This window comes from Natator depressus, chromosome 26 (assembly GCF_965152275.1).
Source record: "Natator depressus isolate rNatDep1 chromosome 26, rNatDep2.hap1, whole genome shotgun sequence".
Lineage (NCBI taxonomy): Eukaryota > Metazoa > Chordata > Testudines > Cheloniidae > Natator > Natator depressus.
In genome coordinates this window covers 10,812,413-10,837,942 of record NC_134259.1, presented here as the reverse complement: position 1 = coordinate 10,837,942, position 25,530 = coordinate 10,812,413, and the positions used below count along the sequence as shown (strand labels likewise).

General features: G+C 42.7%; 1 protein-coding gene across 1 annotated transcript; it reads left to right on the top strand.

The window, feature by feature from the left end:
* Positions 1–617: 617 nt before the first annotated feature.
* NFU1 (NFU1 iron-sulfur cluster scaffold) lies at positions 618–24,995 on the top strand. Its single transcript, XM_074940050.1, has 8 exons — positions 618–717; positions 2,715–2,821; positions 8,273–8,408; positions 11,206–11,272; positions 12,614–12,728; positions 14,301–14,364; positions 20,002–20,176; positions 22,807–24,995. The coding sequence occupies exons 1-8, from the start codon at positions 668–670 to the stop codon at positions 22,852–22,854; spliced, it is 762 nt and encodes a 253-aa protein (XP_074796151.1). The 5' UTR covers positions 618–667; the 3' UTR covers positions 22,855–24,995.
* Positions 24,996–25,530: the final 535 nt, after the last annotated feature.

Here is a 25,530-nt window from a genome sequence, read left to right as displayed (position 1 = left end):
GAGCAGCGGCCTGATTTCTGAACGCTTAGGGTTGGAAATATTGCAAATAAATAACGGAGTTTTGCTCCCTGAATGGTAAATGTGTTGCTCCACTGTGTTACCCTAGCGTCTAAACTCCTGCTCTTTTTTCCTGAAGGCAGAGGGCTTGCAACCCTTGCTAAGCCAACGGCTCGGTGCCTCGGTGGGGCACATGGGGTCGGTGGGTTTTGCAGCAGCGTGGGGGTTGCTACTTCGGTCGCGCTAATAAAAGAGGGAGGAGCCTGGGCCCCTAAAACTGGACAGGGGGGAGCGGGTAGGGAGCCCCTTGACGGATCTCCCGGGCCAGGTACCCCAGCAAAGGGACAACCTGGACAGGTGGGAGCCCCTCGCCCCACTGTTGGGGCTTTTCCAGGGATCCGTGCTGCTCCCCCAGGCTGCAGCGGGTTTGCTGCAATAGGGGGGAGGGGGGAGCGGGCCGGGCTGCGGGGGGCGCGCGCCCCATTCCCGGGACTCTGCGGCCCCTCAACTCCCCCCGCCGCTTCCCCAGCGGCGCCCGCGCTGCAGTTCCCCGCTGCGGCCGGCAGAGGCCGCCCCAACGCCTCCGACTCCGGCCTCCGCAGGCGCCGGGGCGGGGCAGCCTCGCGCCCGCGGCCCTGACTCCGGCCGCCGGCGCCGCGGGAGAGACAAGATGGCGGCCGCGGGTCGGTGGCTGCGGGCGGCGGCGGGGCTGGGCGGCCGGTAGGTGACCCCGGCCCGGGTTCGGCTCGTCGCCGCCCGCCGGGGGGGTGAACCCCTCTCCAGCCAGGGGGAAGCAGGGTGTCCCCAAGGGTCACCCCCCAACTCCCCCCCCGTTTTCTCCCCCCCCACCGCGGGTCACCCCCCAACTCCCCCCCGGCGTCTTTTCCACCCCCACCCCCCCGCGGGTCGCCCCCCAACTCCCCTCCCGTTTTCTCCACCCCCCGCGGGTCGCCCCCCAATTCCCCCCCCGGCGTCTTCTCCACCCCCCCCCCCCCGCGGGTCGCCCCCCAACCCCCCCCCCCCCCCCCGCGTCTTCTCCAGGCTGTGAGGTTAACTTCCCTTCTCCCTCTCCCTGCGGGTCACCTCCCCATATCTTTCCCGTCCCTCCTCCCCCCCGTCTCCCCCTTGGGCCAGGCTTCGGGGGTCACAGGTTAATCTCCACCCCCCCCCCCCGCAGTGGGGTGTTAGGGGTTAAACCTCCCTCCCTGCGGCCCCCCCCCCCCATGCAATGGAGAAGCGGAGGAAGTCTAGCTGATCACAATGGTCTCCTCTGGCCTTAAAAAAAAATCTATGAACTATCGATCTGATCCGCTCTCCCCACCCAGCGTGTGACTGGGAAGATGGCTTTATTATTTGTGTTGTCGTTGTGTGGAGGAACCTTAGTCATGGGTCAGGACCCTGTTGTGATAGGCAAGGCGCAAACGCAGCATAACCTTAACTGTTAAGTCCCGGGCCCGCCGGCCAGCCCAGCTGGAGCAGCACCACCTGCCCAGAGCTCCCCCAGCCGCAACTGCGCCGACCGGATCGGCCCTTTAATCGGTTAACTGTTTAAACGAAATATTTTTAATCGTTTAAACGGTTAACTTTTTTAGTATGTTCCCTATGACCTATCACTGAAAGGCTGGGTAGGGAGCAACTTCTACATCTCTACAATGAGGAGAGGGTTAAAAGGACCCTAGTAATTCAAAATTATCCCAATTGCTTAAATTTGGTAAACTCATACAAAAGTTGTTTTAAAAAAACCAACAACCTTCTGCTGAGATCTGAAAGGGAAACTGACTCTAAGTGTGAAACTGACTTCATTAATTTTCATTGTCCAAACCCAGAGAGAGGGAAGCAAAGAGTAAGCAGTGTAAAGAAAGGAATCTGGATTAGATCTTAAAATATTTTTGCTGTAATAATCCAAGGTGGTGGTTTAGTGACAGATATCTTTATCTGTTACTTATAATTACAACATCATTGTCTGAAGATTCTTGGAAGTTAGAAGTCAAAGCTCAGATTTTCAAATTGTGGATATTTTCATGCCAAGTTTGTGCAGGTGATTATAGTGACTGCACAAAACAGGAATTTGCATGTGAAAATGAACAGTTTTTTTGTATTCCTGTTTATTACCTATATAATCATGGTAATTATTGAGTACAAATATGCACCTAAACTTTTGAAAATCAGTTTAGTCCATCTCACCTCTTCGAGTTTGTTCTTTTCAGTGTATTCTTCGCCGTTTTGTCCACTCGAGGTCTGTGTGTCTCAGCAAGATGGGTGGTGTGGTTTACCTGACCAGCATAGACAAGAATTTTCTGTTATAGCTGGCCTGGTTCCACTCCAGGGCCCTGGTCTCCTGCTGCTGGATACGAATAGCTCTGTTGATACACTGCTTCAATGGAGCTGCTGTCCTTTCTCCACAGCAGTGTCCTGGTGAATTTTAAATCAAGGTGATTACTGTGTAATGGTTACTTGGCCACCTGGAAATTGAGGGAGAAGGAATTGAAACCCCATTTTCCCTTCTCCTCCAACAATTATGTGGAGAGGAGGGGAAAATAAGCCTGTAGCTGATAGCTACTCTACATTACCTGTTCTCCTTCAAGAGGGAGGAAAATGGTTAAGCAACTTGCTGAAATCCAGTGGTATTGGGTGCATACAAAATTCTCTTTTCTTGAGAGATGGGAAAAACTAAATTCTTAATTGAGAGATTGTTGGTAAAATCTGTCTTTCTTTAGGTTCTGTCGCATGACATTAAAAGACTTGAACTTAACAACTAAACAGCCTCTCTGCCAATTTGCACGAAGAAAACCGTTTCTTCCATCCACCATAGCACATAATACAGGTAAATTTAATTTTTGTCATAAAGTAAGTAAAGCTGTCTTGAGATTTGTCTCAAGAAGATGGTGAAAGAATAAATTCTCCTTTTTACTGAAATCTCACATGTATGCAGTATTCTGGGTGATTTTTTGTTAATGGAAAGGTAGTTAAATCATGCAGTCAGAGTTTAGAACCAGGACTCAGAGACTGTATACCAGATTGTGGTCATTATATGACCTCGGGTAAGTCCATTACACTCCGCGCCTCAGTTTCCCCATCTGTATGATAATGGGGATATTTCATTTGGTTGCTGAGGCTTGTAAAGAGCTTTGAAGATGTAAATCACTATACTTGTGCTTATACATATTAGTTTAACTCCTTAGCGTAAGATCACTCTGAGACGTCCTGCTATCCTGTGTTCTGTTCAACATCTGAAATCAGCAAGACTGGAACTGCTGACCATCCCAAGATAGAATCTTGTAAAGGTGGAGGTGTAGTGCCTTTACCATCAGGAGCAGTCTGCTCCTGAATATATCCTTCTGTACGTCTCTGGCCATCTTTGGGACAGAAATTTAGAAGTTTTGTTTTAATTTTGAGTGTCTGATTAATTGTAGGTGTTGGGGAGGCATGAAGTGATTTTGCTCTTCCTTCTGTCAGTTTGTTAGGCATGTTGCCCAATTCTTTTTTAATTTGACTAACACCGTATTAAGGCACTGAGAAATTAAAATGGACCGAAATGACAATTTTGCAGTTTTTAGTATTAACCTCTTAACATTAGTTTGTCTGAAAAGCACTTAACTACAAGTTTTAGTCGCCGATGTAGCTCGTGGGATTGTAGTAACATATACCGATTTTCAGCTTTGGATTTCTGGTTCAAAGCCAGTCTTTGTTAGTGATCAAAAATTGTTAGTTTCGTGTGTGTCTTCAGTGATCTGTATAAAGTTAGTTTGGTCACAGAAAAGGGTTTCAGAGTAGCAGCCATGTTAGTCTGTATTCGCAAAAAGAAAAGGAGTACTCGTGGCACCTGAGAGACTAACCAATTTATTTGAGCATAAGCTTTCGTGAGCTACAGCTCACTTCATCGGATGCATTCAGTGGAAAATACAGTGAGGAGATTTATATACACACAGAACATGAAAAAATGGGTGTTATCATACACACTGTAAGGAGAGTGATCACTTAAGATGAGCGTATTACCAGCAGGGGAGGGGGGGAGAAAACCTTTTGTAGTGATGATCAAGGTGGGCCATTTCCAGCAGGTAACAGGAACGTCCGAGGAGCAGTGGGAGGTGGGGGAAATAAACATGGGGAAATAGTTTTACTTTGTGTAATGACCCATCCACTCCCAGTCTCTATTCAAGCCTAAGTTAATTGTATCCAGTTTGCAAATTAATTCCAGTTCAGCAGTCTCTCATTGGAGTCTGTTTTTGAAGTCTTTTTGTTGTAATATTGCGACCTTTAGGTCTGAAATCGAGTGACCAGAGAGATTGAAGTGTTCTCCGACTGGTTTATGAATGTTATAATTCTTGACGTCTGATTTGTGTCCATTTATTCTTTTACGTAGAGACTGTCTAGTTTGACCAATGTACACGGCAGAGGGGCATTGCTGGCACGTGATAGCATATATCACATTGGTAGATGTGCACGTGAACGAGCCTCTGATATTGTGGCTGATGTGATTAGGCCCTACGATGGTGTCCCTTGAATAGATATGTGGGCACAGTTGGCAGCGGGCTTTGTTGCAAGGATAGGTTCCTGGGTTAGCGGTTCTGTTGTGTGGTGTGTGGTGGCTAGTGAGTATTTGCTTCAGGTTGGAGGGCTGTCTGTAAGCAAGGACTGGCCTGTCTCCCAAGATTTGTGAGAGTGATGGGTCGTCCTTTAGGATAGGTTGTAGATCCTTGATGATGCGTTGGAGAGGTTTTAGTTGGGGGCTGAAGGTGATGGCTAGTGGCGTTCTGTTATTATCTTTGTTGGGCCTGTCCTGTAGTAGGTGACTTCTGTGTACTCTTCTGGCTCTGTCAGTTTGTTTCTTCACTTCAGCAGGTGGGTATTGTAGTTGTAAGAATGCTTGATAGAGAACTTGTAGGTGTTTGCCTCTGCCTGAGGAGTTGGAGCAAATGTGGTTGTATCGTAGAGCTTGGCTGTAGACGATGGATCGTGTGGTGTGGTCTGGATGAAAGCTGGAGGCATGTAGGTAGGAAAAGCGGTCAGTAGGTTTCCGGTATAGGGTGGTGTTTATGTCACCATCGCTTATTAGCACCGTAGTGTCCAGGGAGTGGATCTCGTGTGTGGACTAGTCCAGGCTGAGGTTGATGGTGGGATGGAAATTGTTGAAATCATGGTGGAATTCCTCGAGGGCTTCTTTTCCATGGGTCCAGATGATGAAGATGTCATCAATGTAGCGCAAGTAGAGTAGGGGCGTTAGGGGACGAGAGCTGAGGAAGCGTTGTTCTAAGTCAGCCATAAAAATGTTGGCATGCTGTGGGGCCTTGCGGGTACCCATAGCAGTGCTGCTGATTTGAAGGTATACATTGTCCCCAAATGTGAAATAGTTATGGGTGAGGACGAAGTCACAAAGTTCAGCCACCAGGTTTGTAATACACATTCACCATAATTGGCATTAACCGTTAAGCAGTTTCAGGAGAGAGGGTGATGGGTCATGAAGATGGAGAGGGCTCCTCCTTCAGGACAGATTTGGGGGACGTTGGAAGGGCAACCTAGAGAGGTTTGAACTGCCACTGCAAATATTGTGTGTGTACAGATGACTTCAGTAGCAAGGTCTGTCAATCCAGCACCTTTCACTAACACTAAAGCTCACGCCCGGACCGTGCCAAATTAATATTATCTGCAAATGTAGTCTGAAAAACCGCAGGCTGGAACCCCAGTTTACTGTATCTGCTCCTACAATATTTTGTACGACTCTGTGCTCCGAAAAAAAAAGGGTTCCATTGCCTTTTGTGCTGCTGAAAATTGCAGATCAGCTTCTGCAGCTGCCTGGTGGATTCCACACCAACTCTGCCATGCTGTGGAGAAAGAGATTTGTGTATATACACATTTTTAATTATGCGGGTGCCTGTTGTATAGAACCAACCACAAGTGCAAGTATTATTTAAATGAGTGTCTCAGTGCCCACTGCAGCAAATGCTTTTTGATGCAGATTCCAGAGGGCCTCAGACCTACCCAACTCAGAATTGATTTTTTTTGACGTTCAGATTTAATCAAGCAGTTTACTGGTTGACTCTGAGGGTTCTAGTCAGCTGCATACGGATCTACAAATGTCCTTTAAATTCTGTCTTTTTTCTATCTTTATTTTTCTCTTTCAGTAAATGATCAAACAGAAGAAAGTACACGGTATATTGGCCAGATACTTGAAAGAAGCAATGTGTTTATTCTGTGTGCGTGATGCTACTTACAAACTGTAGATGATGATAAACTTGGTTATTCACAGTATATACAAAGAGTTCCAGTTTGACTAATGAGAAAGGAAAACGGATTTTTTTCAAAAACCAATGTTTCTAACTTGAGAAGATCCTGGGTACAATAGCAACCCTCATCAATACTTTTGTGAGAGGATGATGTATCCTGTTGTGTTGTAGGCTAGCCATTTGACTGTAGAGTTGCTGTCAGTTGCCCTTTGCAGTAGAGAAGTCAGTAAATTTGTAGGGCATGTTCAGTTGACCACATCCAGTTCCATCATTATAGGCTATTTGTCATATTGTCACATTGGAGGTGGCTTCCTTTGCCACTCTAATCAGGGAGATGTTTCTAGCCCTTGTGGTTGGAGTTGTGTGACAAAACAGAAAACGGCGTTTAGTTGCTAAGTCAGGACTATTTCTAGCATGTTAACACTGAGCATCTCCATGCTAATTCTTTTACTCTTTCTCTCGAAACCTGAGAGCTTGCGTGTGTGGTGATGCTGTGGGTTAAAGTCAAATGAGTTGTCAGGACAGACACCTGCAGAGGAAATTTGGCGATTTATAAATAGCCTGATTTGTCATCTAATACTAGGAGTCGTGATCAAAATTGCCATTTAGGAAGTGAAAGCTTCAGCTCGTTTTTTGTTGCTTTAAAAATAACAAAAATGATTGATTCTAAGCCATATATGTTTCTGAAGTTAAATAAGCTTGCTTCCCAAATATCATGTACTCAGAATTTATACATATTTCTAGGGTTTTCTAATTAAAAAAAAAAAAATCCGTTTCCCTTTGCTGAAAGTGATGTGCTGGTTTGAGAATCCGAATCGTGCAATGAAATATGGCAGTGAAGGGACAGGAGAGTGATCTAGTGGTTAATGTAGAGAATAAGGAGGTAGGGTTGTATATCCAACTCTGACATTTACTTTCTGTGTGACATCACATGTCCTTTAACCTCCCTGTACCTCAGATTTCCAATCTGTAAAATGATTATTGTAATACCGACTGCACAGCTCCATTGTGAATCTTAAATAACGTTTGCAAAGCACTTTGATATCCTTGGCTAAAAGTATATTCTATTTCTTTTTATTAAGGTTTGGCCAGTCCAGCAAAATCCCATTAAAATAATAATGTCTGAGTAAACAACTAAATACTTTTTTCATAAGTGTTGGGTATATTTTTACCAGCTTCTTTATAAATGATTTTAATATCAATTGTTAAAACAAAGTGTTTGCTGAAAGTCAATAAGCACGGTATCAGAGCCAGCTTAATTAAACTGGTAGAGCTGTCCATTCAGATAAGATAGTTTGGGTGAATAAAAAGAATTCTGTGCTTGCTCTGAAAGGCTATGCAGGTTTCCAGATTACTGCAATTTCTTGTCCACACCAGAATGTCACAAACACTCCTTATCGGGCTGTGTGTTCATTTTTTTTAGTTATTTTCTGTGATACTTTTTCCTTTTTGATAATGCTGGAAAAGGAACAAAAAGATCTTAACATTGGCATATCTACAACAGAGGGTTAGTACATCTGCCCACATCCTGCATCTGGAGTGTTCTTAATAGGAGGGTGATGATGTTGGAGTGGAGAGCCCACACAGTGCTCAGGTACCAAAGTGGTGAGCATGGAATAACAACCTGAATAGAATAGAATAGAGAAGGGGCACAAATCTTACCTTAGTGTGGATGTTAAAAAGAGAGCCTCTGAAAAAGGAGGGGCAGAGTATTAGCTCTGTTCAGATTAACACAGAGAATGTGAGCAGCCAATTGCTCAGGGAATAAAAACTAGTTTGAGATTAAAACTAGCTGGGACAGGGTTTCATTAAGCTTTTCGTCCGTCTCTTAAATTTAGTGACTGAATTGGTTGATCTTTATGTCAATATGGGTACTTTGATGGAACTCACTGAGCCATGCTTGATAAATTTCAGTGTTCCACAGTCCTCTGTTTTTAATAAATCTGTGTTGTGCAAACAAAGCCTTGCCTGGCTAAATAAACAGGATCTCTGTTATTCCTTATATGAGCCACTTCTCTTTTGAACATTTATTTCCTTCTTTCTCTTTTCAGTAAGATGCATGTTTATTCAGACTCAGGACACTCCAAATCCAAATAGTCTGAAGTTTATTCCAGGAAGACAAGTACTGGAATCGAGGACCATGGATTTCTCCACACCAGCTGCAGCATTTTGCTCACCTTTAGCGAGGTGTGTTAAAGCATTACATACTTTGTTCAAGGGACTAGCTGTGTTAGTTACTGAAACGCATCTGTATACAAGTGTCGTCATAAATGCAGCCGAATGTTAAAGAGAGGATTTGCTGCCTTTCCATTGTGGATGCTTCTTTTTTTCATAAAGTAGATTGAATGCCTACAGATAGCCAAAGTAATCTATCGTGATTTTTATACTGTGCCTGTCAATGTAATAACTAAGTTCCTGGTAATCTAGTTCATTGTTTTGAATCAAATCACGATAGAATTCAGTATTCCTGCAAAGGAAATATACTGTTGTTCATACCTGTGTGCCAGATCTTGCAAAACTTTACTCAGGTGAGTAGTCCTTACACTAGTAGTACCATTAAAGTCATGCCATCTCACAGTGTAATGAGGCAGACAACATAAGGAAGTGTCCATAAATGTGGTACGTGAAACTGAAAGAGTTTACTAATTTTGGCACAGTACGACTCTGACACTGTTAACTTTAGCTTCGAAGCCATTGGGTTTTTTCTTCCTTTAAAATATGGGTGTGTTACAAACAGTACAGTGGAAAAATTAAAATTACTCAAGTTTGTAATGAACCCTTTTTTTCTAGTTTTCGTGTATAACCTTTTGCAAAGGCCCTCAGTGCCGTAGATCTGGAGTATCCATAGTGAAACTTACTTGGACTAATACATTTCAATCCACTTGGACTATGAATTGTTACTACAGTTTATTTTCCATGTAATACTTGGCTATATTTTCATTGGGTAAAAAAAAGGGCTGGGACACCATTAAAAATCTGTCTGAAAGTGGGGGAATGGGATGGGAAGGAGTTTTAGGAGTCTTTCGCCTGCTGATGGTGATGAGATGCATTGGAGAACTGTTGCAAACTTGCTTTCTGGGAAAAGTGGGTGTAAGCACTGCTCCTGGTATCTGCCATTGCATCGATAGCAGCCTCTGGAGATAATGCTCCTTATGCCTGCTGTGTATGTGGGTTGAGAGGCTGCAATGGGAGGGTGAGAGATGGAAATGCCATAGTGTCACCTTCCCAAGATCATAGTTTAATTTGCTCTTTTACATGATGGAAATACTGCACACAAGTGAAAGCAGCCTAATGCAATCCTCTCTCCGGGAAATGTAGCGTTATCCAATGTATTGCTATAATATTTCCAAAATGCTATAGTTGATTTGTAGCCAAACAGGAGCTTTTCCAATGAAGTTCTTTAGCTCAAAGGTAGTATAAATGCCCACATGTATAGAACAGCAGATGCAGTGTGAAAGGTATTTCAGTGCATCCAGTAGAGATTGTTTACAATCCAAGATCCCATTAGCAGAGTGCGGAAATACCAGGATGTGTATAAACCAAATTATATTAGATTGCAGAGTACAAATAACTGGAGGAAAATGATTTTGTTGCAAAATGTCTGAAAATGAACTTCTGTATAGGAAACCAAGAACAGTACATGTTGAGGAAGTACAAGGAATATTCACATCTTGTGATTCTGTGTTTAATGCTGGCCTGCCTACCAGCACAGTTAGAGTAAAGCGTTTATTGCACTACCATTTATATCTCAGTTTCCAGGCTTTGTAATTGGGATGCCCATTTGCTTTGGTGTGAGAATACAAATCTTTCAAAGAATAATATCAGCTATGCTAGCTTTAGATGATTTGGAGTGCACGTGTAACTCCGAAATATTTTTTAAAGTAAAATTTTGGGACCATTAGTCCATCAAGCAAATTAGGGTGTGGTGATATTTTAAAAAAACACACAACACACACAGCTACATTTTTAACATTTAAAAATTGTTTGTTACATGTGTAGGAAAGTTCTTCTCCTCAATATCCTTTGCTATACATAACCTGTGGTAAAGTATCTGGTTTGTGCATCTTTGAGTTGTATAGATTTCCCCTTCAAGGAAGTCTGTTTTTCAGCTATTTAGGTTTACCGAAAATGTATCCTGTCTCTGTTTTCAAGATTAGGGTTACCTGCAGTGTTTTGTGTGAAAATGCCAGATTTAACTTCTGGTTGTTCTAGCTGTTGTTTATCATATCCCTGTGTGTGACAACAATCAGTCATTTAATCTGTGGTCTAGGTATTAAGGTTGTATAGATTTGAAATCACTGACTCCTGGGGCCACACAAACAAAACTGAGCATTTGTTGAGATTGCCTTTAAAACTCTCTTTCAATTATTTTATAATTAAAATAGTTTGTAATCAGTGAGTTCTTGTTTCCTGTCTGGTTCTAAAGTTTTAGAGTGCTGGTCTGAATTTGTGTAACAACAAAATTGTGTGATGATAAAATTCAGAACAGCTTTTAGTAGAATTGATTATAATTAAAAGTTTTCAGCAACCTAATCTACTATTCTAAGGAAGAGTCCCTGTCCTTCCACAGTTGCATGCCAAGAATGTTGGGATGTGTGTGTCGGTCATCTTGATGCTGATTCAGTAGTTTTATGGATAAAGAATACCTCATTGCTTCAAACAGGAGCTAGAGACATGAGCATTAACTCTTTCATACTTCTACACATGTTACTTTTCCCTGTTCAGTATCGCACGCCAGGTTATGATGTTTTCTACTTATGCCAAGCTGCAGAATTCCATGAGCATGGATAAAGAATAGAAGCACTTAAACTGTAGAAGAATCTTTTGCCAATCTCCTTTAATGGTTTTATTTTCTTAAGTGATTATTGCCCTCTAGAAATGTATTCTCGCAGGAAAGCAAGAAACACAGTGGAACATGATTGATAGAAACTTTTAGTTTAGTGTTTTTTGTGACTGCAGACTTGTGGTTAACTTTCTTTTGCAGACAGTTGTTCAGGATTGAAGGAGTTAAAAGTGTCTTCTTTGGGCCAGACTTCATCACAGTCACAAAGGTAAGCGGAAAAGCGGTTCTAATGGTCTAAACATGAGCTGATGCATGTCCAGTCTGCAGGGAGAGGTGAAAGGAACACACTCCTTGCAGATCCTTCCTTGGCTTGCATAACGTACACGAGAAATCTTACCTTTACCTAGAAAGTCCTCAAAATATTCACTACAGGGATTAATTTAATTCTTCAACATAATCTCTCATAAAGTGAAATATAGTTACCATAAAGCTATGGAGGGCACTGTGTTCTAGTTACGGCTTCTGAGAATATTGTCTCTTGAATCTGATTTTCAGAGCCGCCGAAGGTCACTACTTACCTTGACTTGAATTGTTGTAGGTGCTCAGCACTTTTTCAGTTCTAATCAAAATGTTAGAAGTCAGTTGAGTAAACTTTTAATAAAACATTTTGCCCTTCTGTGTTTCCCTTTCCTCTAAATTTGAATAAAAAGCCTCACATTTTACAGATGTGCATATTTACTATGGCATACTTAGGTTAAGTAAGTTTCTGTAGCCAGGGACAGATCTTGGGAATCCAAATGGATTGGCATGCTAAAGGCATCAGTGTTGTCTGATCTAGCATGCACGTGGCATTGTGAATAGAGCTCTGAGCCATCTGCTCCAGAAATGGTCCTTTTATTACTCGCGCTAAAAGAGAAGTTCCATTAAATATTAAGTAGTGTTAAGGTTCGTATCCTTTTAGGCTAGATAATAGTAGGCAACAAAATTACAAACACGTGAAGGTGAAAGTCTATCTAACAAAGAACAGTGATACACATAAATGCAAACAAGTGCATTATGTATTGCCTCAAAATCCCTCCTTTGCCTCCCACTGGCAAAGCTTATTCATCTGGGACTCAGGAGTCCACCCAACCTAGGAGGTATTGTGTAATAAATCCATAGCTGCATAAACACTGTATAGTCGCTATGCCATTTAGTGGACAACACATGAGATGTCAAAAATAGAACACATAACCGAAACATAAACAGGCTTCAAAAACAGTTTGTTGGCACAAATAAATCTTAGCAGAACATCTGTGATTTTAGGTTCTTTTCATCTTGCATTGTTTGTTTTTTTCTACACTAATATTTTATACAGCAGTTGGCTGGCAAACATTGCAGGCAACTGCTTAAATCCAAACAACTAGACCTCTTTACTGAATATTTTAAATATAATTTTATGAAAACTTTTCTATTTCGTGTTGGATTTGGTAAAACTGTTGAAACATTTAAATTTCAGGCCTTAATGCCCAGCAAGGTGCCTTTAAGATGGACAAAGGGCCGTCTATAAGATTCATTTTTGGAATGAGGCAGAAACACTATATTTGGTTTTTTCTTAAATTTTTTATAGGTGAGTGAAGATTGGGATTGGAATTTACTGAAACCAGATATTTATGCAACCATAATGGATTTCTTTGCCTCTGGTTTACCTGTAATTACTGAAGAGGCACCTCGTACAGACACAGGTAAGTGGAACTCATCACGACGGGCTTATGCTTGTATATGGTCTTAGTCCTCTCTTAAGTTGATGTATTTGATAGATCATGTTCAGAGGAAATGAACTTGCCTCACAGCAAGCATGTGAGAAGAGAATAACTGAAACAGTATAAATGGCTAAAATTAACACGCAAGATTCAGTGGTCTGCCTAAGGTGCAATTAAACTAATAATACACAAATGGTTTAGAGCAGCAGTCTGACTATGAATATGGGGCCAGGTTCTCAGCTAGTGCAATGCTGAGGCCAAATTTTATAGACTCATTGATTCCAAGGCCAGAAGGGACCCTTGTGAACATCTAGTCTGACCTGTATAACACAGGCCATAGAACTTCCCCCAGAGAATTCTGAGAGCATATCTATTAGAACCGTGGCTTTCAATCTGTGATCTGCTGACCCCTGGGAGTCCACAGACTATGTCTGAGATTTCCAAAGGGGTCTGCACCTTCATTTGACATTATTTTAAGGGTCTGCAAATGAAAAAAGGTTGAAAACCATTGTTTTAGAGAAACCTCCAACCTTCAGTGGCACCACACTGACTTTGCACCAGCAAAGGATTTGGCCAAGGCTGTTCTCGCCTTCTTTGTTTTGAAACATTTTTTTAAAGTGCTTGGGTTGCTGTGTGTACAAAACTGTTGGAGGTTGGGACGCAGTCTGCTTTTTACAAGCTCGCTATAAAGATCACTGGTCTCCTTTGTAAAGTGTTGAAATGCCCTGTGTTAATGGATTAATTGTAAAATTGCAATACGGTTCCAACAAGAATGCAGAGAAGAGTTGCTAAACTGAGCTGGAGGGAAACTCTGCCTGTGTTGAGGTGTCCTGGTAGCCCATCTGTTGCCGTCAGCTGTTCTTTCAGTCGCAAAGTACGCAGCTGCGTAGAGCACCCTGCGCAGCTGCATGCTGCTCCAACCCCTGCTCAGGCTCTTCCCCAGGGCCCCCACCCTTGCTTCTCCCTTGCCCTGCCCTAGCTCTGCCCCCACTTCCCTGAGCTCTGCAGCAGAGCCGGGCCTACGCTCACCGGCAGCGGGAAGTGCAGCGACCCGGTGAGTGCTGGGTAGGGCCCCAGAATAGCTAGGGACAGCCCTTTGTGTAGCTATTGAGAAATCTGTGCTGGTGTAACTTACATGCTGAGGAGCCAGAGGGAGGAGTAGGTTGTAATACAGGGCTGCCTGTGTTAGCCCACATATCTGTATCCCATCCTGTTAATTGCTTTTCTTGCTACTCCTCTCTGCATGTGAAATAACACCAGCTTGATCTGTCAGAGGGCTTCTCTGTGCTTTGAGAAGAACCGTGGTTATGCTTATGTGTGAGTAAGAGAGAGAATATTGAGGAAAATCTAAAAAGTGTCATGTATGTGCTGTAAATTACACCATCTTAGACTTAACTGTGAGTTTAGCTCTCAGAAGCGTCCTTTGGTGATGTATTGTTGGTACAACTTAATCATGGAAAAAGAATATTGTTTTTACAAGTATTTTACCACAGTAGTATTAACCATAATAAGGCGCTGTCAACATTTTTATTTGCATTTGTTTTTCCCCTAAAGCTGCATCAGAAGATGACGACGAAGTTGTATTAATGATTAAGGAACTTCTGGATACTAGAATAAGGTAACTTTAAACATTGCTAGTTTAAAGCATTGTCACACAGTAGGCGTGTTTTGGATTATTTCAGAGTGATGCAATTCTAAATATTTTTAGGATTACACAAATTAAATGGGTAACGTGGCATATTTCAGCTTGGTGCACAGACAAGCCAGATTTGTTCATGTTGTCATTGAAAATCGCACCTTGAGGTTCCCTGTGAAAACTAGCTTTGTGCTAAACAGTGTCCAGTTCAGAGAAGGATCTGACTGAATCAAACTGACCCCTTCAATTCAAACTTCACTTTCCTAGACGATTTTAGGAGACGGTAGGATCCTGCAGCCCATAGTAGAGTGTGTTCTTTAAAATGAGTTCATTGGGACAAACCTGGTTATAGCTTTAGGTGCTACTGCAGTCTAAATCTCTAAAAATAATGATAAGAATAACATCTTCGATTTTGTGGTGAGCACTCTTTTTTTTCCCCCTTCATATATTCATCTCCCTTGTTTTTCACACCTTGCTGCTCTCAGATGAGTTTTAAATCATTTAATATTTCATGTTCAGTAAAGTAGGGTAACCTCTATCATCTCAAACTTATATCTCAGAAATTCACGCACAGAAGTCATCTGAGCTTCAATAAACGTTTATCCCTATATTTTTTCTACAGCAATTATATTTGGGTTTTGACACAGCTTGAAATAAGAATCTGGTAGTCACTAATATAGCGTTTAGAGCAGTTAAGAGACGGTTTTCAGTTCTTGTCATAAGGCAGCCCCACCTGGAGCATCCTTCTGCTGCAAACCGCAGCAGGACAGGCACAACTGCCTCTTTCTCTCCTTCCTAGTCCCCTGAGGTGTATTTGAGTGTAAATAGCCCTTGTGGGTTTAATTTATTACAAAAGGAAGTCCCATGCACATAAATTCCAACACCATAATCCAGGCAATACATCGAATACAACCCCAGCATGCCCTTGCTCTCCAGCACAATGCTCTCTGACTCCAAGAGCCAGCTGGCATCTCCTTCTGCTGCTCTCAGCCTTCTCTGGCCTTGGCGCTCTTTGGCTCAGGAAGGACAATTTTGGCTAGCCTCTCCCCTGGCTCCCTATTCCTCTACCCTTTTCAGCCTCCCAGCACCGGCTTTGGCACTTGAAAGTCAGCAAGCTAGCCCTGCCATTGGCTCTTAGCTCTCAGCGTTTTTCAGCCTCCCAGCACTGGCTCCTCAGCCCCGGAAGGTCAGCCGGCCAGTCCCTCCACTGGCTCTGTGATGATCTGACCCTCTTTTCGGGGAGGGCCTGCAGCGAGCTTTCTGTTCTCTGCAGCTTTTCCCAGAGACCTCTAGTGTCCTGAATATTCCTGACTGGTCTCTCACGCCCTAATCTTGTATAGCCCCTAAGTGCTGCTCCACCCTCTTAAGTGACCAGACTGGGATGACCTGTTCTGGCACAGGAATACCGTATCTACTTCATTTACAGCGGTCAGCCCCCTGTACAGTTCTTTAACTACCTCCCAGAGTGAACAGAAAAAAAATAAGTAGTACAGAAATGTGGATGTGGGGAAATGCCTAATGTATTTCAGAAGTCTTCTTGTCACCGACTATGGCTTCTTATACAAATCTCACGTTCCAGGAGCAAACACTCTTACGTACGGTGTAAGTGAATAGAATTAATTTGCATTTCTCAAGAAAATGCACCAACTTGGGCTTTTTTTATTTATAATTTTTTATAAAATGTTGCATTCTGAAAGCTCTTATAAAAATAAATTGTAAGGGAGATATTTCAGCTGAAATATAGTGACACATATATAGTGAAATATAGTAAACTCATCTCTCAAAGAAGAGGAAGGGATATAGAGGGGAGGAGGAAAATCTTATCTAATTATATGTATTGTGTGTGTGTGTATATATAGAAGTTTTCAAACTGGAGTGTGTCCCCCTTTGATCCCCCTCCCCCTGGGGGCATGCCAAGTTTTATCACGGAGGGGCAGAGGATGTGACAGGGCTGGGCTGAAGGCTGGGGTCAGGAGGAGGCTTTGTATTGGCAGGGGGAAGCACACAGAACTCTGAGGGGTGGTCTTGCCTGCTTTGACTAGGCTTTTTGCCCATCTTACTCCCTCACAGCTGCAGCTGTGTCCACCAACTGGCAGGAGAGACTGGTGGGAGCTCTGCGAGTGGGAAGTTGAAGGCTGCACTCCAGGAGTACCGCCACTCCCTTCCCCCTGCTACACAGAGCCTTCTCTTGATCCCAGCCTTTCAGCACAGCTCCAAGGCTAGGAGCGCTGTCTCTTTCCCCTGCTGGACAGTGAATGGGGTCGCACTGAAGTGCCAGGGTCAGGAGCGGGCTGTGTCCGGCAGGGAGGTCAGGATTCAAGGGGTGCAGTCTTTCACTCTCCTCCTGATCCTGGCCCTTCAGGTCAGCCCCATCTGCTTCCCCTGCGTAGGGGTAATGGAGCTGGGCAGGGAGCCAAGTCCTGGCAGCTTCAGGGAGCAGAAGGCTTCCTCAACTGCCATGTGGTGAGTACTCGGTCTCCCCAACTGGCCCTCGCAGGTACCAGGTGTGAAGCACATGGCAATCTTCTGCATATCCTTGATTGAGTATCTTTGGGGTCCAGTGTGTTAAATGCAACGTTTGTGGACTGGGGTCATATGTCACTCTCCAGGACAGAGATGGGATGTGAGGCATGGGAGTTCAAAGGACTATATTGAAAATGTGCTAGACGGGAACGGACTTTTGGGGACAATAAGTGAGAAGTGAAGTATTTCCTGGGGAATACCTAGAGAGAGGCTAATGCGAATTCCCCACCTCTGGTTATGCAAAAAGCGAGACTTTGGAGCTACAACCTGAGGAATGACTTGTACCAGTTCACAGACACTGGAGATCAAAGGCCTAAGCTGCGTAAAGAACAGCTGAACTGCCCAGCCTGGGTTCTGGTTCTGAATCTAGACTGTTACGAACTTGTAACCACAGGGGAAAAACAACCCACTGGAGCCTGAGGTTGGAGATGGGGGTGACCCCTGGTAAGCCTGTTAGCATGCGTGTAGGTTCTTTTATTGTTTTAACATGTTTTCTCTGTCATGCTTTCACCTTAATAAATGTGCTTGCTTAGAAAAAGCTGTGTGGTAACTTAAAATTGTGGGTAATACACTGGTCAGAGCCTCTGGAGAGAAAGCCAAGTGCAGTTGCTGGCCTTTTAGGCAGCTGGAGAGATCACATTGTAGGCAGGGAACTATGCAGCCTTAATAATCCCCTGGGCAAGAGGGAGTGAGACGCAGGTCTCTGCCCAAGAAAGGTGATGGCTGAGGAGCTAGGAGCTTAGAGTGGGTGCCCTTGAGGGACCACGAGTGGGGAACATAGATGCAATTGCCCTGAAACCGTGACACCAGGCACTCCTCCCCTCATTGCTTAGAAAAAGAGAGGTGTGCATGGTCGTGGGGGTGGCTCAGCAAAAAAAAAGTTTGGGCACCTCTGGTATGTAGAAATAATTTGAAAGACAGCATTAAGTAAGCTTTGCTGTCATGGGTTATGTGGTTGCCTAAAACCCCCATGGTACATTAGCCTTAAAATCCACAGTTGCCTCTTTTATATTCCACAGAAGTTCTTTTAAAATTGTTTGTCCTTTTTCTCAGTTGGCCAGGAGGCTGTTGAACAGACCATTTGCAGTAGTCTGTGTTGTTGTGTCAATATCCTTATTGAATAGCTTCCAGGAGCTCTGTATAAGCCCAGTGATACACACAGAGAATTCATTGTTTACACTGAAGAACATCAAAAATAGAAGCAAAGAAATCAGAAGCCTAAGGAGGGTGTGTCTACACTGCAATTAAAGACCCGTGGCTGGCCCATGTCAGCTGACTTGGGTTTATGGGGCTTTGGCTACGGGGTTGTAAAATTGTGGTGTAGACGTTCGGGTTTGGGCTCAGGCTGGAGCACGAGCTCTGGGACCACAGTTTTACAGCCCCGAGCCCCGCAAGCCTAAGGCAGCTGACACCGGCCAGCTGCACTCTGGGAGGAAAGAAGGGAAGACTGGAATTGTGCCGTAACATGTTAAAATCTTGTTTTCAAATAAAGGAAGAATGAGTTCTCAATCAGTTGCTTTTTGTTTGTTGGCTTCCAGGAATTGAGGTGATTTGTTTAGTGTAAGTTGTTGATGCTGCTGATAATAAATGTGACCAAATCCTAAATTATTCCAGCAGGGGTGAAGTTCTCAAGTGTTGTTCTGGGAATTGGTATAAAGAGCTTCTGTTCAAGTAACACGATGCTTTTTAGCTTGGCATCTGGAAAAATGTTGCTATGGGGATGCATTTATAAAGTTGGTCATTTGTTCATTGTGACAGGAGACTAGATTGGGGAATTGTCAATAGCTCTGGGGTCCAATCCTATGAGATGCTGTGTGCCTCATCAACTAACCAGATCAGGCCCATACATACTTTGTTTTCTTCCATACGTTCTGTATACAAAGCACAACAAACATTCAGAACCCTCTAGAATGTGTCATCATTATTCCCCATACTACTACATTCAGTTTGCAACAAGCTCTAATACTACACAGAAGACCATTTTAGCAAGAAAAATCCTCCAGTTCTACAGCTTACTGAGGATTCTGCCTTCATACCGTACAGAGAGGAGAGTGAATTGGTGACCATTAAAATTTATGCCTGTTGGAAAGTTCAGGATGTTGCAATGGGGGTGGAAGTGAAGGCTGTTTATCGTGGGAGTTAATTATAACTTCTTCGTATAATGTAAAGAAATGTGATTACTCAGTTGTTATTGGTTGTAAAAATCCAGACAGATGTTCTACAAGCTTGTAGCTCTCTTTCCATATTAACTTGCCAATTGCAAAAATACCAGTTCAGAACTTAAAACGGACTCTTGCTCTCTTCTTTCACTAAGTACTTGCTGCTAATTTTTTTTTTTACTAGTAGAACACATGATGGAATTCTCAAACTTTACATAGGAATGGATGGCGAGGGAGTTGTCAAGCCTTTGTCTCTGTCACTAGCCCAGGTCAAGAGTTGTCAACTGTTGATGCTATCTGATGGCTAACTCTTAGTTCTGTGTGACATGGGTTGGGAGGGATCGCAGGCCAGCTCCCAGTCACAAAACTCGTCAAAGTTGGCACATTTCCTCATTAGCCAAGGAATCAATAGGCCTTGGGCTATGTGTACGTTATAGAGCTTCCAGTAGCACAGCTGTACTAAAGTAGCTGCGCTGCTGTACGATCTCTTGTGTAGCTGTTTTATGCCAACAGACGAGAGCTCTGCCGTCTACATAATTAAACCACGCCCAACGAGGGACAGCAGCTATTTTGGCTTGAGACGCTCTCCTGCCAGCATAGTGCTGCGCACACTACCGCTTACGCCTGTGAAACTTCTGTTGTTCGGGGAGGTTGTGTTTTTCACATCCCTGAGCAACGTACGTTTTGCCGACATAAGTGGTAGTGTAGATACGGCCCCGGAGAAAGAGCTTTGGTCCCTTCAGGTCAGGGTTGGGACATGTTGACCTGGGGCACTCTAAGGAGACATTTGCTCTGTCATTGCCCATGTTAGAGCAGTTTGTGTAAAAAGAACGGGCTTTAGTTCCTAGAACTCACTCTTACATGAGCATTAAATGAACGCTTACAAATTTTTAGAACAAAAATTACCTGCAGTAATATTTTCTGTTTGTTTCCTCAGGCCAACAGTTCAGGAAGATGGGGGTGATGTCATATATAAAGGCTTTGAAGATGGGATTGTACAGTTAAAGTTGCAGGGTTCGTGCACTAGCTGTCCCAGTTCTATCATAACGCTGAAGAATGGGATACAGAACATGCTACAGTTCTATATTCCAGAAGTGGAAGGTGTGGAACAGGTATGTGAATACTAGTGAATATAAAGGTGTGTGTTTGATGTATAGACAGGACCTCCTCCCCCTCGGAGGCATGTAGAGTTCTGCTCAAGTAATTTAGAATACAGTTTTTTAAAAGTACATAATTTGCAAGTCCGATGATATGGTATTTTAAGCAAATGGATAATGGGGCAATATAAAAGAAATAACAGTATTTAACCCAGAAACATCTATGGCATTGGGAGTTATTGATACTTACAACAGGTTATTTCTGGGTGGTTTTTTTTTTTTAATTTACTGAAGAAAAACTTCATTTCCATAGGGACTGGATGCTTTTAAATGCCTCTGCTTCCTGCAAAACTTCCATTTTTAGAAGGTGCAACCCGCATGGGTCTTGGACCACAAATCAACCTTGAATGGGAAAACTTGTTTAATAAATTAGAGGAGTCAGATTAAATCCCTAGAATCCATCTAGGGGAGACTACAACGGGTCCTACTGAAAGGTGAACTGTCAGGCTGGAGGGAGGTTACCAGTGGAGTTCCTCAAGGATCGGTTTTGGGACCAATCTTATTTAATCTTTTTATTACTGACCTCGGCACAAAAAGTGGGAGTGTGCTAATAAAGTTTGCCGATGTTACAAAGCTGGGAGGTATTGCCAATTTAGAGAAGGACAGGGGTATCCTACAGGAGGATCTGGATGACCTTGTAAACTGGAGTAATAGTAATACGATGAAATTTAATAGTGAGAAGTGTAAGGTCATGCATTTAGGAATTAATAACAAGAATTTTAGTTATAAGCTCGGGACGCATCAATTAGAAGTAACGGAGGAGGAGAAGGACCTTGGAGTATTGGTTGATCATAGGATGACTATGAGCCGCCAATGTGATATGGCTGTGAAAAAAGCTAATGCGGTCTTGGGATGCGTCAGGAGAGGTATTTCCAGTAGAGATAAGGAGGTTTTAGTACCGTTATACAAGGCACTGGTGAGACCTCACCTGGAATACTGTGTGCAGTTCTGGTCTCCCATGTTTAAGAAGGATGAATTCAAACTGGAACAGGTACAGAGAAGGGCGACTGGGATGATCTGAGGAATGGAAAACTTGTCTTATGAAAGGAGACTCAAGGAGCTTGGCTTGTTTAGCCTAACTAAAAGAAGGTTGAGGGGAGATAGGATTGCTCTCTATAAATATATCAGAGGGATAAATACCGGAGAGGGAGAGGAATTATTTAAGCTCAGTACCAATGTGGACACAAGAACAAATGGATATAAACTGGCCACCGGGAAGTTTAGACTTGAAATTAGACGAAGGTTTCTAACCATCAGAGGAGTGACGTTTTGGAATAGCCTTCCAAGGGAAGCAGTGGGGGCAAAAGATCTATCTGGCTTTAAGATTAAACTCGATAAGTTTATGGAGGAGATGGTATGATGGGATAACATGGTTTTGGTAATTAAATATTTATGGTAAATAGGCCCAATGGCCTGTGATGGGATATTAGATGGGGTGGGATCGGAGTTATCCAGGAAAGAATTTTCTGTAGTATCTGGCTGGTGAATCTTGCCCATATGCTCAGGGTTTAGCTGATCGCCATATTTGGGGTGGTGAAGGAATTTTCCTCCAGGGCAGATTGGAAGAGGCCCTGGAGGTTTTTCGCCTTCCTCTGTAGCATGGGGCATGGGTCACCTGCTGGAGGATTCTCTGCTCCTTGAAGTCTTTAAACTACGATTTGAGGACTTCAATAGCACAGATAGAGGTGTGAGGGTTTTTTTTGCAGGAGTGGTGGGTGAAATTCTGTGGCCTGCGTTGTGCAGGAGGTCAGAGTAGATGATCATAATGGTCCCTTCTGACCTAAATATCTATGAATCTATTAATCTTTTTCTAGCATGGTTTGGCAGATCGAGTCTTTGTTGGAATAAGGTGGGGAAAAAAGCCCGACACATTTTTTTTTTCCTCACATAGTTACAGCTGGTTTTATTTTTCCTCATTCGTGCATTTGTACTGTGTACTCTAAATTTTGTAGTGTTATTTTGTTCCAGTAGCACAGCACATGAAGGTTATTTTCCTTTTTTTATTGACTCAGTTTCAAATGTATTGCTTCGCTCTAGTCTCAGAAACGTGTGATGGATTTTATAACTGGAAAGTTTTTGGAACAACTTTTTTTTTTGGTCAGTGAACAATATTTTGGTGTTTTGGGGACTTTCTTCTGATAAGTATAATAAACTAGGAACAAATGTTTGCTCTGTATGTACTAAGATAAGTCTGGGTCTGCAAAAATACAAATTCAGATACATTCTCCAGTTAAACATCTGGTCTGTGTTAATGAATGTTCTCAATGCTTTCGTAACCACTTGGTCTGCCCTTAGCATTACGCAACCTTCTTATTTCAGTCAAATTTCCTCATGTCATTTTGATTGAAGTGAGTGGCTCACCTCTTTCATGTGACCATCATCATACAATGCTGCTGAACAATTGCTACTCCCATTGCTTTCTCTGGGAATTAAGTAGCTCTTAAGATCAGGTTCAATGTAATTTACTGTGTCTGAATAACAAATGTTGTCATTTATACTTAGGTCTCTTTCTTGAGCTCTTGTGTTGTCCTAGTGAAGCAAAGTTGAAAATAATTACTTAAACAACTTCTGGGTTTTGGTTTTAGGTTGTTGATGATGAAGATGGAGTGGAGAAAGAAGCAAACTCTACCTGAGCTAACGGCATGTGTGTGACTCTAAATAGCAAAGTTTTCCCGAGAGTGTGTGTAACTTAACCATGTCCCGAGGAACAACAAAAATTGCCATTCTCTACTTTCATCTCTTAAAATTCATTCTCTCTCTCTCCCTCCCTCCCCCCGGGCCCGTTTAAAGATAATACACTGCCTTTTCCAGTGACTTACTATATGGTCTGCTTTCAAAAGAGAACTTGTTCCTTCTCCTGTAGACTTCATAACTGTTACGCATGGTTAAGAAACAAATGAAAAGCATTTTTAAATAGTGATTTGTCCATCTATTTCTATTTCAAACACAAAGGCTTGAGAATAAAAGTGGGAAGTGAAAAAAGTTAGTGAAATTGTTTAGAATAAATTCTAAAGAAAGTTGTGCATTTTATATAATATCTGTTTCAAATATTCTCCCCATTCTGCCTTACGGGCTTTTGGAATGACTCGCAATCATATTCTGAAGCTCCGAGATGTAGAGTTTATTTTTGTGAAGTAAATTATTTATTTGTTCTTGATTACTCTGTATGAGTTTTGACTAAAAGTTAACCTGGTCACTTCAAATGTTTGTTGTTGATTATACCTGGTCACTTCAAATGTTTGTTGTTAAATATAATAATATTGACTAGTTTTGTGATGGTTATTCCCTTCCTTCCAACCATTGTATAGACAATGGCAACAAAATCAAATACAATTAGTTACAGATGTGAATCAACTGCTAAGAAAATAATACCATTTTTAAAGAGTTCATTAGATGATCGTTATCAGCCATGATAGCTGGAGACCCTAATGCACTTTTTTATAACTAAAGATTATACAGCATATATTATTAATCTGTTTAAATTTGCAATAGGTCCTTCCTTAACATAGTATTTCTGGATGCAGAAAAACGTGGCAGGAGAGAACATGTCAGTTTTACAAGCATTTAGAAACTGTGGGAAGGGAAAAGGTTGACTTTCTGAAACTGAAACATGTCACTCATGCTTTTCAAGAGCAAAACATCTATTTTGTGGGTAGGTAGAGGCATAACCTGTTTCCAATGCCCAGCCTGAGTAGATGACTTGGGTATTAGGGATTCTGTTTTCCTTTGGCTGCGTCCACAAATGAGTTGCTGTAGGACCACGACTTGGGCTCGTGGCTGGAAGAGTTCCCACGGTTTTTGGGCTCCCTCCCCCACATGCAGGAATTGATTGCCTGCTGCACATGCCCCATCTCCCTTCAAGAGCCACAGCCATGCAGGAAGCTTCCACAGTGCTAGGCTTCATGGTGAGTGAGCAGTACATAACCCCTGAAATTCTGCCTTCCTCCCATCCCATGCACAGTGGAACCAGAGCAGGTCTGTTGAAAGCAGAGCCTTTCATATCAGTAGGCAGGGTTTGGGGCAATGCAGTGGACATCACTGAATAAGAAAAACAGCCTTGGAAATCCATGCTCAGAGTAGTCTTGAGTGATCATTTTTGAGGAGCCGGGATTCCTTTAGAAAATTCAAGATCTGGTTTACTCTTCCAGATTTTTCACTAATTATAAGCACATGCCTACGTACAGCCGAATCACAACTGAGTATCAAGCAGGGCAATGTAAGTACACGGTGTGAAGTAGTAAGGAACACGTTCTCGGTTGGTTTAACTCCACCAATTTCCTGGATCACATGAATAAACCAGCAGAGAATTTGGCCCACAGGGCACAAAGCAGCATGTAATAACAATGGACTTTATGCTCTCTGTGTGCAGTTTAAGGATAAATATTTATTTTAACAAAACAGCTGTTGGAACTCTGATTTGGAGTCATAATGCAGTGTCTTAGAAATAATAACCAGGATTTGGAGTTTGGAACTCCCGTGTGTTTTGTCCCCTCCCTCTTAGAAGTAAACAATGTCTAATCTTGCTAATGTATTTATAACAAAAGCACCCTGGAGGCAGACATGTGCTTTTCAAAGGACCAGCTTGTGCACAGGCTAACGCCATGCTCATGCTTTCAGCAGCAAAGTCCAAAATGGCTGGTAATGTTTCTGATTTCTCAAAAATTGAGCTTTTTTAGCCTGATTTCAGGTCAGTTTCCTGAATATCTTTATAAACCATTAAATACTCAAATGCGAAATAGGTGTATTATTGTGAATTAAATAAAATGTATGTCCTCTGCATTTGTCTGTCAGTGTGCTTTCTCTCTTTTGGTCAGTATTTTTATTAGCTTAGTTAAGCAGCATTAACCCATCTACGCCATAAGGGCTCAATTCTGCCTCTGCTATGGATGTGTAACCAGTGCTGACTTCTGTGGGAATGGTATGTACCCAGAGGAGGGCTGAATTTGGCCTCTAATATTTTACACTTGTAGTTGAAGATTAATGAAGACACATTAAATCCCTTTTAGCTTTGTGGTTAAAGCACTGGACTGGGACTCAGTAGATTTGAATTTCAGTTCCAGCTGTGCCATAGACTTCCTGTGTGACCTTGGCCAACTCACTGAGTTTCTCTCATTTTTTTTTTTCCTCTTGAAATGGGCATAATACTTGCTTTTTCCTGTTTTTATCTGTCTTGTCTATTTAGATAGTAAGCTCATTAGGGCAGGGATTGTTTCACTGTATGTACAGCACCCAGCACAATGGGGGCCCCTAGGTGCTACTGTAATACAAATAAATATTCTACTGCTTACCCCTGGATAAACTAGGGGTAC

What these genes read in the sequence shown, in the direction of transcription:
- NFU1 (XM_074940050.1), top strand. Translation starts at nt 668, where the DNA reads ATGGCGGCCGCGGGTCGGTGGCTGCGGGCGGCGGCGGGGCTGGGCGGC. An exon ending in CACCATAGCACATAATACAG is followed by an intron (nt 2,822 to 8,272) that starts GTAAATTTAATT and finishes TTCTCTTTTCAG; the next exon opens with TAAGATGCATGTTTATTCAG. An exon ending in TTTTGCTCACCTTTAGCGAG is followed by an intron (nt 8,409 to 11,205) that starts GTGTGTTAAAGC and finishes TTTCTTTTGCAG; the next exon opens with ACAGTTGTTCAGGATTGAAG.